The sequence below is a fragment of the Rana temporaria genome, chromosome 1 (assembly GCF_905171775.1).
Source record: "Rana temporaria chromosome 1, aRanTem1.1, whole genome shotgun sequence".
NCBI lineage: Eukaryota > Metazoa > Chordata > Amphibia > Anura > Ranidae > Rana > Rana temporaria.
Genome location: NC_053489.1, coordinates 147,716,203 through 147,732,994, shown reverse-complemented (window position 1 = coordinate 147,732,994; position 16,792 = coordinate 147,716,203). Strand labels below are relative to the sequence as shown.

At 44.7% G+C, this 16,792-nt stretch overlaps 1 protein-coding gene across 1 annotated transcript in view; it reads left to right on the top strand.

Moving 5' to 3' along the window:
• Nucleotides 1–16,792, top strand: part of DTWD2 (DTW domain containing 2) — a 330,650-nt gene that overhangs the window by 200,043 nt on the left and 113,815 nt on the right. Inside the window, exon 4 of the mRNA XM_040343967.1 lies at nt 2,278–2,372. Within this exon, the coding sequence (XP_040199901.1) occupies nt 2,278–2,372 (95 nt within the window). The remainder of the gene's footprint in view (nt 1–2,277; nt 2,373–16,792) is intronic.

Genomic DNA, 16,792 nt, shown 5'->3' with positions numbered 1-16,792 from the left:
AAAAAAGGGAGGTAGGCTTTGGTATCACTTTATCTTGCAAAAGATACAATCAAAATCTTGTAAACAGTTTAAATCAAGGTTTCTCAACCTTTTTACCTTAGATGAACCCTTGGCAAAAAGTTTGAGATCTCGGGGAACCCCTAAACTAATATTCAGATCTACAGCTCACGTAACATTGGTATAGTTAGTGAGCTGTTGAATAACAAAAATTATTCTTATTAATTACATCAGGGCTTGACAAATTTGCTTGGGATCTAGGAGCCAGCTAAAAAAGTTAGGAGCCAGGAAGACGCCCCGTCCCACCGAGCTTGAGCGAAGAAGCGAACGCATATGTGAGTAGTGCTGCATATGAAAGCGGTGTTCAAACCACACATGTGAGGTATCGCCGCGATTGGTAGAACGAGAGCAATAATTCTAGCCCTAGACCTCCTCTGTAACTCAAAACATGCAACCTGTAGAATGTTTTTGATGTCGCCTATGGAGATTTTAAAGGGTAAAAGTTTTTCACCATTCCACGCGCGGACGCAATTTTGAAGCATGACATGTTGGGTATCAATTTACTCGGCGTAACAGTATCTTTTACAATATAAAAAAAAAATTAGTCTAACTTTACTGGTGTCTTATCTTTTAATTGAAAAAAAGTGTATTTTTTCCCAAAAAAGTGCGCTTGTAAGACCACTGCGCAAATACGGTGTGACAAAGTATTGCAACGACCACCATTTTATTCTCTAGGGTGTTAGAATAAAATATATATTTAAATGTATATATAATGTTTGGGGGTTCTAATTAGAGGGAAGGAGATGGTAGTGAAAACAGACAGGGGAAGCTTCATTAGCATTGCTGGTTGTCTTGTCATACCAACGGCCACCACAAGATGGTGCCAGATCACAGAAGGAAGCATAGGCCTGCAGAAAGCCGCAAAGCCACGGCCTCAATTACCGGCTGGAGCGGCCCGCCAGAAGCATTCGGCGGGGGAGGTGGGGGTGCACGGAGGCACAGGATACTCCAGCTGTGCCGCCCCAGGCCCAGGTCGCTAATTCTAGTCGCAATGGTGAACCCTGAATTACATTAAATAGAATCAATATTAAAACGTACCTATTTAATGTGAAACATGTGCTTGCCTTTTTCTTTCTTTTTTTTTTTTTTTTGAACAGACGTTCATTTCTGGGTTCAACTTAAGTTTTACATGGGGATAGAAGGGCGCATTACATAGGAGCAGGGCACATTATGTAGGAGCAGGGCGCATTACACCAGAGCAGGGCGCATTTCATGGGACCAGGGTGCATTACACGGGAGCAGGGTACATCCCATGGGAGCAGGGCGCATTACGCGGGAGCAGGGCACTTTACATGGGAGCAGGGCACTTTACATGGGAAGAGGGCACCTTACATGAGGGGGAAGTGGGGCATATTGTGGAGCACACAGCTGGACGCATTACATGTGACAGGCTGCAGGGCACACTGTGAGGGACACAACTGGGCTCACTACTGTACCGGATTTCTTTTTTATGCATAGGTGGCTTTTCATCAGTCCTCTAGTGGCACGCTGTTTCCCGGTGGCCCTGTCCATCCCAGATGATGTCATATACAGTACAAGTACCTGGGATGAACAACACTAGCACAGCCACTTCCCTGCCTATCTCTGCATGTATTGGCAGAGGGGATGCGAGCTGCCGGCGAATGACAGGTATGACAGGAATGACATCACCGCGGAATCCTAGGGCTCTGCGGAACCATGTTTGGGAAACATTGGTCTAAATCTTTCTTGTTTCAAGTATAAATACTGTATAACCACATTTATACCAGTTTCTGAAAAAATATTTGTCATTGAGATAAATAGCTTGTGCTCAGAATCAGTTTATTGCTCATTACTATTCCTGGACAGATTAGGTGTAAATGTGAGTCGTCCTCTAAACTAAGTCCAAACTATGTGATGCTGCTGCCAAATGTGAGCAGCTGAATAATTACATTCTGGATGATAAAGGGGGGCCAGGTAAGATCACATGGTGATGTAAGAAATTGCTTTATTAAACGCACTTTAATTTAGAAAATTAAATGAATGGATTCTTGATATTTTTCAGTCTCCCTATGCAGCCACCAATCTGATTTTTAAATATATAGCTTTAAAGGCAACTTTTTCACTTTCAGTGTGTTTTAATCTTCGTGATGGTCTTTTTTCTTTTTTTTTAGACCGCTGTTTGTCAGATAACATTGCTAGACTTTTAAATATTTGTTGGTATTTTATTACAGCATTAATTTCTGTTATTCATTAATATAGGAGAGCAGAGTTCTTCGGACTGTACCCTTACTGGCGGCGTGCCTTCCTGAAGATAAATGCAAAGTATTAATTGGTCGACGTTTTGGTGAAGAACGGTAGGCATCAGTTTAGTGTTTTTTCATTTTTAAAAGATTACTTTTCACTTAAAGCGGTATTAAACCAAAAATTTAATATGATGCATCTTGCCAAGCATTAGATGTGGTGGCAGCATTTGTTTTCTTTTTTTGGGCTGTTTTCACCTGGTAATCTGGGGGAAGGAAGTGTTGGGTGTACTATCAGATTTGAATACACGAGCACATTGAAGCTGACCTCAATCTAATACTTTAAAAGAGAAATCCAGCCTGAACTTTTTAGGCTTTTTGCACTCCTGTGACCCGTTTTCAGTGGAGGGCGGTCTGAAGTCCGCTCTCCGCTGACGTCACTGCCATCAGTCGGGGCAGCGCATCATCATGACTTCCAAGTCGGGATCCGCCAGCTGCCCTGATTGATGGCAGTCTTAGTGAGCCACTGAGACAGCCTCTCCCCACCCCTCCACTGCTCGGCGCTCCAATGAGCGCTGAGAAGTAGAGCAGAAGCCATGCTGACTGTGACAGTATGGCTCTGCTTGGGGAGGAGTGAGAAAGGAGCCATTAGCGGTGTTCGGTGGCTCGGTTCTCGGTGCAGAGACGCCAGGGGACAGCGCCAGCATCAGCCTGATGCTCCATCCATCGAGGTAAGTATGAATAGCAAAAACAAAAAAAAGCCATACTTCTCTTTTATGCTGGGATAAAGGTTTTGCATAATTAAAACTGATCATTGTAAGCACCCCTGTCAGAGTTGAATGGTTTGTCTCATTCCTGTAATTAAGTCAATCTGCAAGAGAGCTTGTTCTTTTGAAAAACAATAGACTTAATGGCCAGCTTACCAGATGAAAATAGAAGAAAGGAAGCCTAAAAACGAAAACAAATGCAGAAATCACATCTATGAATTGGTGAGCTACAATATAATAAAGGTTTGCTTGTGGATAGAATACTGCTTTAACTAGTTAAAGGGGTAGTAAAGTTTTGTTTTTATTTTCTAAATAGGTTCCTTTAAGCTAGTACATTGTTGGTTGACTTACCTTTTCCTTCGATTTCCCTTCTAAATGTTTTTTTTCTTTGTCTGAATTTCTCACTTCCTGTTCCTCCTCAGTAAGCTGTTCAGTAAGCTGTTCTGGCTGACTATCCACCGCTCGGATGATGGTGGCAAGTTTACTGAGGAGGAACAGGAAGTGAGAAATTCAAACAAAGAAAAAAAACATTTAGAAGGGAAATCGAAGGAAAAGGTAAGTGAACCAACAATGCACTAGCTTAAAGGAACCAATTTAGAAAATAAAAAACAAACCTTTACAACCTCTTTAATCATATTATTTCATATTTAATAATAATTTTTTAGTGATACAATGGTCACACAGAGTGGTTAACATTTTTACGTATTCTATTTTTAGTGTTATTGGTGTCATGTCTCTTTGTATACAGCCTTCTTACCGGTTGCCACTCAGCCATAGTACATTCACTGCAGCTAGGGTGGCACAGGCAGGCTCCAACCCAAACATGTACTTCATCTTGCTGAGGGTGCGGCTCCTGGTACTTGCCACTTTGATCATGTGATTTATATGCGATCATATGATCACAATGTTAACAAAGCTGCTATGAATAAAATTAACTCATAACCGCTTTGTTGACATTGTGATCATATGATCGCATATGTCATTTTTATTCCTGTAGTAATGCTGCGATTGGTCCACAGCAATGACATGGTACCTGGGACAATCACAACACCCTGTACAATGTGACAGCTGTGGCCAATCACAGCACAATAGTAATCACATCTGTTATGACTGCAAACCCATTCATGACAGTTCAAAACAGTGATCATCAAAAAATAAATAAATCCCTGATCATCCTCCCAGAGTAGTACAGTGTCACCATAGTGGCATTAAACTACTCTAAAGAAAGTAAAAAAAAAAATAAAAAAAAATATGTAATGCAAAATTGTTGTATTTTCCAGAAACGTGACAAAAGAATTACGACTTCAAAAACTCGCCACACCTCTTATTAAATACCTCAGACTGTCTTCTTTGCAAAAAATTATTATTTTGAGTGCATTTGTACTGTCTTAGCATTTTAAAGGCCTCATGAAATCAGATAGGCCGTCAATACATCAGAATTTATCAATTTTCAAATATACACTATTTTACCATAAGTATTGGGACACATATGAACTTTAATGGCATCCCGGTCTTAGCCTGTAGGGTTCAATATTGAGTTGGTCAAACCTTTGCAACTATAACAGCTTCAACTCTTCTGGGAAGGCTGTCCACAAGGTTTAGGAGTGTGTCTATGCGAACATTTGACCATTCTTCCAGAAGCGCATTTGTGAAGTCAGACACTGATGTGGATTAGAAGGCCTTGCTCGCAGTCTCGGCTCTAATTCATCACAAAGGTGTTCTATTGGGTTGAGATCAGGACTTTGTGCAGGCCAGTCAAGTTTTTCTACCCCAAACTCGCTCATGCATGTCTTTATGGACTTAGTTTTAAGTATAAATCAGTATATCAGAAAGCTTACACCAAATGTATTATGTATAAGTATTTAAGCTGTAATGATCATATATTAGTAGCGGTAATAATAATAATAGTAGTACTCTCTCCGCATAGCAGCAGTTCTGTTATTGGCTCTGTAAGTGAAATGCTTAATACTCTTTTGAACATGACATCTGTGGAGTAGCAAATCAGAAACATTCTAGGTCATCCACTTCTTCCATGGAAATATTATAATAATTTCATCCAGGTTGCATTCTGGGAGGGCTCAATAAAGACGTCTTATATTGCTTGGAATGTAACCAAGACAATATATACAGTAAATAGTTGGTGCAGCATTATCCAGTCTCCAGGTTCTCCAAGTTCTCCAAGTCTGTCCATTGGTAATATACGGATGTCCACATTCAGACTTCTACAGCAACCCTTAAGACCTTATATGCATGGCATGGATGTGTGGCCTATATGCAGGGCCTATATAATTGGAGCAGCATCATCCAGTCTTCAGGTGGGCTGTCATTAATAATTCATGGATGTCACATGCAGTGGTGGCTTGTCCATTAGGGGCGCACTAACCCCCTATTAATGCGTTTAGCTCCCTGATCTACATACAGGGGCATCGGACTATGGATTCACATGGCGGGGGGGGGGTATGAAGCACGTTATTATTTCCAGTGGCTCTAATTGGCCCAAAACGTCAGGCGAGCCTATTGGACTCCTTGCGCCTAGGAGGAGGAGAGGGGAGGCGCACGGCGATAGACCCCGTGCTGGAGATGGACACCAGAGTCGCTGCCCACCACCTAGATGGGGTAAGTTCCAGATCGACCAGCAGACAGGGGTAGTGCTGCCGCCAGCTGCCCGAGGTGGTTGTTTACCGCCCCCCCCCCCCAAAAAAAAAACAGCCGCCCACTGGTCACATGTAGACTTCCAAGAGGGACCACAGAGACCTTATATACATGGCTTAGATGTCACCACAAATAGTTAGGAGTCCATTGAGCAGATGACCACAGTGGAGGCATATACATATAGTCCACTCACATAAACCCAAATTTGTAAAGTAAAGGTTTCATACCAGGTGTAAACGCAAAAGGCCATACATAATGGAAGAATAGGGAAAGCACGATCACTTGATTAAATGGCAGATGAAAGACTGATGTCTAACTGGTTTTGTTGGGTATCCAACTTCGTCAGAGACTGCCTAGTCTCTCTGGGCCAAATTCTCAAAAAGTCTGCGTAACTTAAATTTCAGCAGTTAAGTTACACTGACTTAAAATTTCTACCTAAGTGCCTGATCGTCAAAGCACTTAGGTAGAAATTACACGCTGTGTAACTTAAGTGCCGCCGTCGTAAGGCGGTCCTCCTCTCCTGGGGGCGTTTAAAATTTAAATGAGGCGCGCTCCCGCGCCGGCCGTACTGCGCATGCGTGTGACGTAATTTTCCCGACGTGCAGCGCGCGAACGTAATTAACGCCGGTCGGCTTTGAGAATTTCGACGGGACACTAAAGTTGCGACGGGTGAAAAAAAAAGACGCGCCGGGAAAACAAATAATTATAAAAAAAAATGTCAGCGTCGCTCAGCATGCATTCCTGAGAGGGAGAACTCCATGCCAATTTTCAAAGAAAAAAACGGCATGGGTTCCCCCCCCAGGAGCATACCAGGCCCTTAGGTCTGGTATGGGTTGTAAGGAGACCCCCCCACGCCGAAAAATTGACGTAGGGGGTCCCCCTACAATCCATACCAGACCCGTATCCAAAGCACGCTACCCGGCCGGTCAGGAATGGGAGTGGGGACGAGCGAGCGTCCCCCCCCCCCCCTCCTGAGCCGTGCCAGGCCGCATGCCCTCAACATGGGGGGGTTGGGTGCTCTGGGGCAGGGGGGCGCACTGCGGGCCCCCCCACCCCAGAGCACCCTGTCCCCATGTTGATGAGGACAGGACCTCTTCCCGACAACCCTTGCCATTGGTTGTCGGGGTATGCGGGCGGGGGCTTATCGGAATCTGGGAGTCCCCTTTAATAAGGGGGCCCCCAGATACCGGCCCCCCACCCTAAGTGAATGGATATGGGGTACATCGTACCCCTATCCATTCACCTGGAGGCAAAAAGTAAAATGTAGTAAACACACAACACAAGGCTTTTTAAAATAATTTATTATTCTGCTCCGGATGCCCCCCCTGTCTTCGTTATTAGCTCAATTACCAGGGGGGGCTTCTTCTTCCACTCTCCGGGGGTCTTCTCCGCTCTCCGGGGGGGGGGGTTTCTTCTTCCGCTCTCCGGGGGGGGGCTTCTCCGGACTCCGGGGGGCTTCTTCCATCTTCTCCCTTCTTCCGCTGTTGACTCGGCGAACCCCGGTTCTTCTGCAGCTCTCCGGTGCCTTCTTCTTCAGCGCTGGCTGCCTGCTATGTTTGTGTGTTAGCTCGATTTCAAACAGGCAGCCGGCGCGGTCTTCTGTGACGCCAGGGTCTTCTGGTCTTCTGTTCTTCCGATGTTGCCTCGTCGCCTGTTGTCGCTGTAATGATGGAAGCGCGCCTTGCATCACATTTATATAGGCATCACCGTCCCATCATGCTCCGGCAGGTACCCACGTGGTGGGTGCACGTGGGTAGGCACCCACCACGTGGGTACCTACCGGAGCATGATGGGACGGTGATGCCTATATAAATGTGATGCAAGGCGCGCTTCCATCATTACAGCGACAACAGGCGACGAGGCAACATCGGAAGAACAGAAGACCAGAAGACCCTGGCGTCACAGAAGACCACGCTGGCTGCCTGTTTGAAATCGAGCTAACACACAAACATAGCAGGCAGCCAGCGCTGAAGAAGAAGGCACCGGAGAGCTGCAGAAGAACCGGGGTTCGCCGAGTCAACAGCGGAAGAGGGGAGAAGATGGAAGAAGCCCCCCGGAGTCCGGAGAAGCCCCCCCCGGAGAGCGGAAGAAGAAACCCCCCCCCCGGAGAGCGGAGAAGACCCCCGGAGAGTGGAAGAAGAAGCCCCCCCTGGTAATTGAGCTAATAACGAAGACAGGGGGGGCATCCGGAGCAGAATAATACATTATTTTAAAAAGCCTTGTGTTGTGTGTTTACTACATTTTACTTTTTGCCTCCAGGTGAATGGATAGGGGTACGATGTACCCCATATCCATTCACTTAGGGTGGGGGGCCGGTATCTGGGGGCCCCCTTATTAAAGGGGACTCCCAGATTCCGATAAGCCCCCGCCCGCATACCCCGACAACCAATGGCAAGGGTTGTCGGGAAGAGGTCCTGTCCTCATCAACATGGGGACAGGGTGCTCTGGGGTGGGGGGGCCCGCAGTGCGCCCCCCTGCCCCAGAGCACCCAACCCCCCCATGTTGAGGGCATGCGGCCTGGCACGGCTCAGGAGGGGGGGGGACGCTCGCTCGTCCCCACTCCCATTCCTGACCGGCCGGGTAGCGTGCTTTGGATACGGGTCTGGTATGGATTGTAGGGGGACCCCCTACGTCAATTTTTCGGCGTGGGGGGGGTCTCCTTACAACCCATACCAGACCTAAGGGCCTGGTATGCTCCTGGGGGGGAACCCATGCCGGTTTTGAATTTTAAAATTGCCATGGAGTTCTCCCTCAGGAATGCATACCAAATGCCGTCGCTGGAATGGGCCTTTACAAGGTTTGGCTAACTTTCCACATTATAAAACCAGCCCTAGTTTTGCGCCGGCAAATTCGGAACTTAGGCAGAAATCACAATGCTGAAATGCTTTGAAAATCTGCTTAAGTCCTCATTTGCATACGCAAAGCTGCATTTCAATGAGAAATGCCCCCAGTGGCGGATGCGGTACTGCATCCTAAAATCTGACCGTGTAAGTGTCTTACACATGTCAGATTTTCTGCCTAACTTTGGAAAAAGCCTTTTGAGAATCGTTTCCAAAGTTAGGCACAGGGATACGCAGGCTGAACAGCAGTTAAGTCTGCGTATCTCTTTTGAGAATTTGGCCCTCTGTGTTTAACTGGTATTTTGTGTATGTATAATTTCTTTATTTGTAATAAACATGTGTTATACTGTTGGTTGCATAAGTGTCAGAAAGTAGATATTTATGCTGTAGTAAGGTCTGATATTCAGCTGTAAAGGACTTCAACTTCCAGCATGCATCACATTGTGTTTTCTGAAGTACCTTCTCGGCAACAAGCCAGGCATAGGATTCCATACAACTAAGAAACACATTTGACACTGAACCTTTTTCTACAAAGGTGTGTGATGACCTGGGGTCACTAGAGGTTCAGAATAGTACAGATTTCTGCCCCCCCTGTAGCTCCTGACAAAGCAATGTATTCTTACTTATTAGGTGAGCAGCAGGAGATAAAGCTGCTCAGTTAAAAACATTTTTTTACTGACAATTTGAAAGATTTTAACACAAGAAATATATTCCCCCGTGATATGTTATTACATTGCTGCCATTTAAAAACAAACAAAATGCCTATTTGGTAATGTAAATCATGTTGATAAATGGACTACTTGCCTATCATGGGTTAAGGGTCCCCACCATACTAATAGTAAATATAGCTGTTGTGAAATGGATATCTTATAACCAAAAAGCTTGTTAGTTAAAGGGCGTCCACACAAAACTGGCCCCAGTGCATACAGTATGTGCTTGCATGAACTTGAGCATGTACATTAGACTGTAAGGGCCAGATTCACATAGAACTGCGGAGGCGTAACGTATCGTAGATACGTTACACCACCGCAAGTTTTCATCGCAAGTGCCTGATTCACAAAGCACTTGCGATGAAAACTACGCTGGCGGCCTCCGGCGCAAGGCGGGCCAATTCAAATGGGCGTGTGCAATTTAAATTAGGCGCGCTCCCGCGCCGGACCTACTGCGCATGCTCCGTTTCCTAACTCCCGCCGTGCTTTGCCCGCCGTGACGTCATTTTTTCGAACAGCGACGCGCGTAGCGTACTTCCGTATTCCCGGACGTGTTACGCAAACGACGTTAAATTTTAAATTTCGATGCGGGAACGACGGCCATACTTTAGACAGCAATACGATTGCTGACTAAAGTTAGGGCAGGTCAAATAACTACTAAAATTGCGACGGGAAACTTGACTACGGACGACGTAGCGAACGCGAAAATCCGTCGGGGATCCGCCATAACTGCTAATTTGCATACCCGACGCTGGTTTACGATGCGAACTCCACCCAGCGGCGGCCGCGGTATTGCATCCTAAGATCCGACAGTGTAAAACAATTACACCTGTCGGATCTTATGGATATCTATGCGTAACTGATTCTATGAATCAGTCGCATAGATGGAAACAGAGATACGACGGCGTATCAGGAGAAACGCTGTCGTATCTCTTTGGTGAATCTGGCCCTAAGTGCCTTTTAAGAGCAATTACTGATGTGAATGGACCCTGTACTCAGTAAAATTTACCAGAGATTTACTAACGTAAGTAGGTAAAATAAAACAAAAGAATGCAAAACCTATATCAGTTGCTCATACATATAATTAAAATAAGGAGTTTAAATATTTTTACATGCCAATTTACTTTGCCAAATGGGCTGCTTCTATAAATAATTAACATTTTGGAGCCTGGAAACAACAGACCCAAGAGCAATAGTTAATTATTGGCTGCTTAATTGCTAATTAACAATGTAGGGGTCACCTATTGCCTGAGGTCTTCTGCATGCCTGGAATATTGTGAGACTAATTTGAAAGCGGTTGCTGAGCATTACACACACCATCTTAACCACTTAAGACCCGGACCTTAAGCCCAGGTTCACACTGGGTACGATTTGCTTCGATTTGAGATGCGATTTCACATGTGAAATCGCATCTCAAATCTGCGGCATTTGCCAGCAATTGTTGGCAATGACACCGTCCTAATCGGTGCGACGCCGCATCTGCGGCGCTGCACCGATTTAAAAAAGTAGTTCCTGTACTACTTTTTGCGATTTCGGGCCGCGATTTACATTGACATCTGTGCAGAAACCTGCACAGATGTCTCTTAAATCGCCCTTGAAATCGCGACTGCCAGCGGGAGTGAAGACGTGCGAGTTAAGCTGAACTCGCACGGCTTCACTCCCGCAGCCCAGTGTGAACCAGGGCTTAGGCAGCTAAAGGACCCGGCCAGTTTTTGCGATTCGGCACTGCGTCGCTTTAACTGACAATTGCGCGGTTGTGCGACGTGGCTCCCAAACACATTTTTTTCCCCACAAATAGAGTTTTATTTTGGTGGTATTTGATCACCTCTGCGGTTTTTATTTTTTGCGCTATAAACAAAAATAGAGCGACAATTTTGAAAAAAATGCAATATTTTTTACTTTTTGCTATAAAAAATATCCCACAAAAATATATAAAAAAATATTTTTTTCCTCAGTTTAGGCCGATACGTATTCTGTTTCCTATTTTTGGTAAAAAAATCGCAATAAGCGTTTATCGGTTGGTTTGCGCAAAATTTATAGCGTTTACAAAATAGGGGATAGTTTTATTGCATTTTTATTATTATTTTTTTTACTACTAATGGCGGTGATCAGCGATTTTTTTTGTGTGACTGCGACATTATGGCGAACACTTCGGACAATTTTGACACATTTTGGGACCATTGTCATTTTCACAGCAAAAAATGCATTTAAAATGCATTGTTTACTGTGAAAATGACAATTGCAGTTTTGGAAGTTAACCAGAAGGGGGCGCTGAAGGGGTTATGTATGACCTCATCTGTGTTTCTAACTGTAGGGGGGTGTGGCTGTAGGTCTGACGTCATTGATTGTGGTTCCCACACGATCGATGACGGCGCCACAGTGAAGAACGGGAAAGCTGTGTTTACACACAGCTCTCCCTGTTCTTCAGCTCTGGGGACCGATCGCGGACTCCAGCGGCGATCGGGTCCGCGGGTCCCGCGGTCATGGAGCTTCGGACCAGGTCGCGGGAGCGCGCCAAGGGCGCTTGCCCGCAACCCACGGCTGGGCACCTAAAGAGGACGTACCTGTACGTGCTTGTGCCCAGCCGTGCCATTCTGCCGACGTATATGTGCATGAGGTGGTCCTTAAGTGGTTTAAGTGATTATAGTTTTTGACTAGGAATGGGCTGTATGTTCGAGTCGAACATCAGCTGTTCGGTTGTTTGTAGAACAAACTAACATATGGGGTGTTCGGGGCAAATTTGAGAGCCATGGAGCACCCCACAATGCACTGCGAGATCGCAGTGCACTGATGGCTGCTGATTGGCCAAAGCATGCACCTGACCTGCATGCTTTGGTCTATCACAGTGCAATGTGCTTTGAGAGCCATGATTGGCCAAAGGCAATCCTGACCTCCAGGCTGCATGCTTGGATAAGGGTCTGGAATGGATTTTGGGGGGCCCCACGCCATTTTTTTTTTGGCATGGAGTTCCCCTTAATATCCATACTGTACCAAATATCTGGTATTGACTGGGGGGACCCTACGCCGTTTTTTTTCCCTTGATTTTTTATCTTTATTGCCACGAGCTGGCAATACATTACAGCTGCGAGCAAGTTTTAAATGACATTATTTCCTTTGGAAATGTCATTTAAAAATTTCATTTTTGCTGTGGCACTGATGTGCCAGTTTACAGGCAGATTAAGGGAACCCCCCAGGCATGATATTTAAAGGAATATTTAATTTTTATTGTTTCACTTTAAGCATTATTAAAATCACTGCTCCTGAAAAAACGATTGTTTTAAAAATGTTTTTTTTTTTTTTGCATTGATACGTGTCCCCTAGAGCAGTGGTCATCAACCCTGTCCTCAGGGCCCACTAACAGGCCAGGTTTGCAAGATAACTGAAATACATCACAGGTGAAATCATTTGCTGCTCAGTGATTGCAGTATTCTAGTCTGCATCTCCCCAAGGTAATACATAAAACCTGGCATGTTAGTGGGCCCTGAGGACAGGGTTGATGACCGCTGCCCTAGAGCAGTAACTGTGTCTCCATACACTTTTTATGGCAATAACTTGCATATACGGCTTTAAAATTAGCACTTTTGATTTTTCCTGTTCGTGTCCCATAGACTTTAATAGGGTTTGCGTGTTCGCTAGAACTTTTTGCCTATTAGCGATGTTCTGGTGCAAACAAAACTGGGTGGTGTTCGACCCATCCCTATTTTTGACGCCAGGAAACAAAATGGCTGGTGAAATCCGGAAAGACTTTTTCATTGCACGTGCAAATTAACTGTGCTTTGCATGATAAATGGTTAAATCCTAAAGTATTCCTTCCTCCAAAACTCTATGCAAAGTTTTATCATATGGAAAAGGAATTTCTGAAGAAAATTGTCATTGTAGTGGATAATACATAAACCACTAAGGCGGTGCCAGAAGTTGGGCAGCCCTGGAGGAAGCAAGCCTGATTCTCTCCTGGGCGGACAAACACATCCCTACTCTCTCTGCTATCTACATACCAGGATTGGAAGAGACTTCCTAAATTGCCAACGCATGGACTCAGAAGCGGCCCTTCATCTGGAGTCCTCTGTCAGAAATGGGGAACAGCAGATGTGTATATCACGGCTTCCAGATTTCACAAACTAGAACGGTTTGTGGCCAAGTCCAAAAATTTGTTCATATGTTGCAAGGATTTAAAGTCACGGTGTAGATGTTGTGACACATTGTGGGATATTGCTTTCCATTTGTTTGGAAATTCACTCTTGAACTTTTTTTACATCAATTAGATTCAAAAGACATTTTTTGTGTACTAAATCTCTGCAAGCACAAACATTTTACTTATGATTTTATGGTATATACACATGTGTTATATCGAGTGACATTATACACATTTGATTTGTGATTTAAGCACAATTTGCTTTATTTGTTTTAATTAAATTTATTATATTGTGGCATATTTTAGTTTGAGCATGAAGCGCTTCACTATTTTTTAAATAATGTCTCTCTGTATTGCTTGCTACAAAACTGGAGTCCCATAGAGTAGGTTGGCTTATTTAAGGGTGCACTGAGGGCATTCCCAGGAAACCTTTTGCCAGTGTCCGATTGGCCTAGGGCAGCACCATACAGTATTATTGGATTTTACAGGTAAGTCAAAATCCCAATGTTTCTAAAATCCTTGCAGTATACTAGCTAGATTCAGGTAGGGGCGCGCAACATTAGGCAGGCGTAGCGTATGGCATTTACACTACGTCGCCTAAGTTAGATAGGCAAGTGCTCTATTCACAAAGCACTTGCCTCCTAAGTTACGGCGGCGTAGCGTAAATTGGTTGGCGTAAGCGCGCCTAATTCAAATGAGGATGTGGGGGGCGTGTTTTATGTATATTAACTGTGACCCGATGTGATTGACGGTTTTTACGAACGGCGCATGCGCCATCCGTGTACATATCCCAGTGTGCATTGCTCCAAAGTACGCCGCATTGGTTTCGACGTGAACGTAAATTACGTCCAGCCCTATTCACGAACGACTTACGCAAACGACGTAAAATTTTCAAATTTCGACGCGGGAACGACGGCCATACTTAACATTGACTAGGCCAGCTATTGGATGGAATAACTTTACGCCGGAAAATGCCTTACGTAAACGGCGTATCTTTACTGCGACGGGCGCACGTACGTTCGTGAATCGGCGTATCTAGGCATTTACATATTCTACGCCGAACTCAACGGAAGCGCCACCTAGCGGCCAAAGGAAAAATTGCACCCTAAGATACGACGGTGCAGGCCGTCGTATCTTAGCTAGGTTTAAGTGTATCTCAGTTTGAGCATACACTTAAACTTAGGACGGCGCAGATTACAAGTTAGGTCGGCGTATCTACTGATACGCCGGCCTAACTCTCTCTGAATCTGGCTATACAAGTATATACCAGGCCTAGGTGAGATTGTTTTTCAAGAAAAATAAAATGTAATTTTAAAGCTGAAATCAAGGCGGATTTACAACCACTTTAACTGATTATGACAGGAGAGTTAATTCTTAGGAAATCGGGTTATTATACAATCCATGTTATTCGATCCTTGCAAATAGTTAAAGTGGATGTAAACCCAATTCATGACATTTGAGCTGGGCAGATATATCTGTAGTGTTTTCTTATCTTATGTCCTGTAGCTCTGTTATCAACTTGATAACGTCTGACAAGTGTTCTCAGACACAGGAGAAAAAAAAAAATCAGCAGCCTTTGGGGGGGGGTGTCTTTCCTCCAATCAGCTGTATGCCAATAACCCACTCCCAGTGCTGAACAGGAAGAAAAAAATCTCTAACATGATGATGTAAGAATTCTAAAGAATATAGAAAGGGAAAGATTCCTAATTGGGAATACTGTAGATACATAAAGTAACGTCTCATTGGTACTATACCCCCTACTGCATAGCTAAATTCTCCTCCACTACCTTACCTTTATGCAGGGGTCAATTCCCGGGGAAAAAAGTGTGGGAACTCCCACCCAAGATCCACTCCCCCACCAAAAAAAAAAAAAGATACGCTCATATGCATAATTACTAAACCGCATGTTTTTTTTTTTTTTTTCGATCCACTGTACCTTAGTAATCCTTTGTTACTGGCCGCTTCCTGTATATGGATTCACCGGGTAGTGTGCGGGTATTCCGTCACTTCCTCGATGCCGCAATGTCTCCTGGGAGCTTTTGTCATTGTCCCCAGAAGACATTGCGGAGGTCTGCCGCGAGTTATCGCGGGATTTAGAAAGAACTTTAAGTGACAGTGACTCGAGCTGGGCATCGCCGCTTAGTGAAGGATTGGCTCAGGCGGCTCGGCTCCTCTCGGCTGCTCTAGTCCTGCAAAGGGAACTGCGTTCCTGCTGTGAAAAAAGTGCAGGGACTCCATTCCCACGCGTTCCCGCAGGACTTGAGCCCTGCCTTTATGCTGCCGGAATCGTGGACAGCAGAGCACGCCGTTTTATATATGTGTATATATATTAATAATCCACCTCCCTTTTCTTCAACCTCAATTTGAGTCCATAAAAAAATGAAACGTGCAGAGTGCTTTTTCCACCTTCCAAACAGGCTGCTTACCTCAGATTTTAAAAGGGCTTAGTCGCCATGCAAACTTTCATCTGTCTTTCACCATATTGGAACACCTTTCCTCCAACAGCAGCTCAAAGGAACAAAAAGAACCCCATTGCGCCATATGTCAGCTTACTAAATCAATTTATTAAAACAAAGGGTTCAAATCTTACTCCCCATAATGAATGCACTACATCTAGTGCACATAGAAGTGATTGCTTTGTTTTACAAGGTTAGACTCTGGCTTCAGATACCTATCCAAGATGGCCAACTTCTGGTTCCTGTCAGCGTTATGACGTCATTCAGATATGGCTTCACTCTGATATTGTTTGCTGACAAAATGAAGCAATGCTTTGAGGGTTTATGCTGTGCATTGTCAAGTTTTATTATTTGCTAGTGAGCAATGAAGTGGAACACAAACCATGGGCTAGATTCAGTAAGAAGTTACGTCGGCGTATCTGTTGATACGCTGCGTAACTTCTAGGATGAGCCGGCGTATCTTTTTTCTGTATTCAGAAAGCAAGATACACCGGAATTTTGCTAAGATACGACCGACATAAGTCTCTTACGCCGTCGTATCTTAGGGTGCATATGTACGCTGGCCGGTAGGTGGCGCTTCCGTTGATTTTGGTGTAGAATATGCAAATGAGCAAGATACGCCGATTCAGAAACGTACGTGCGCCCGGCGGATTTTTTTACGCCGTTTACGTAAGGCATTTTCCGGCGTAAGGTTACTCCTGCTATATGAGGCGTATCCAATGTTAAGTATGGACGTCGGCACAGCGTCAAATTTTGCGCCGTTTGCGTAAGTCGTTCGCGAATAGGGCTTTGCGTAATGCGTTCACGTCGAAACCATTGACTATTTGCGACGTGATTGGGAGCATGCGCACTGGGATACGTTCACGGACGGCGCATGCCCCGTTCGTTAGAGACGTCATTTACGTGGGGTCATGTGTTATTTACATAAAACACGCCCACCTCTTCACAATTTGAATTCGGCGCGCTTACGCCCGCAG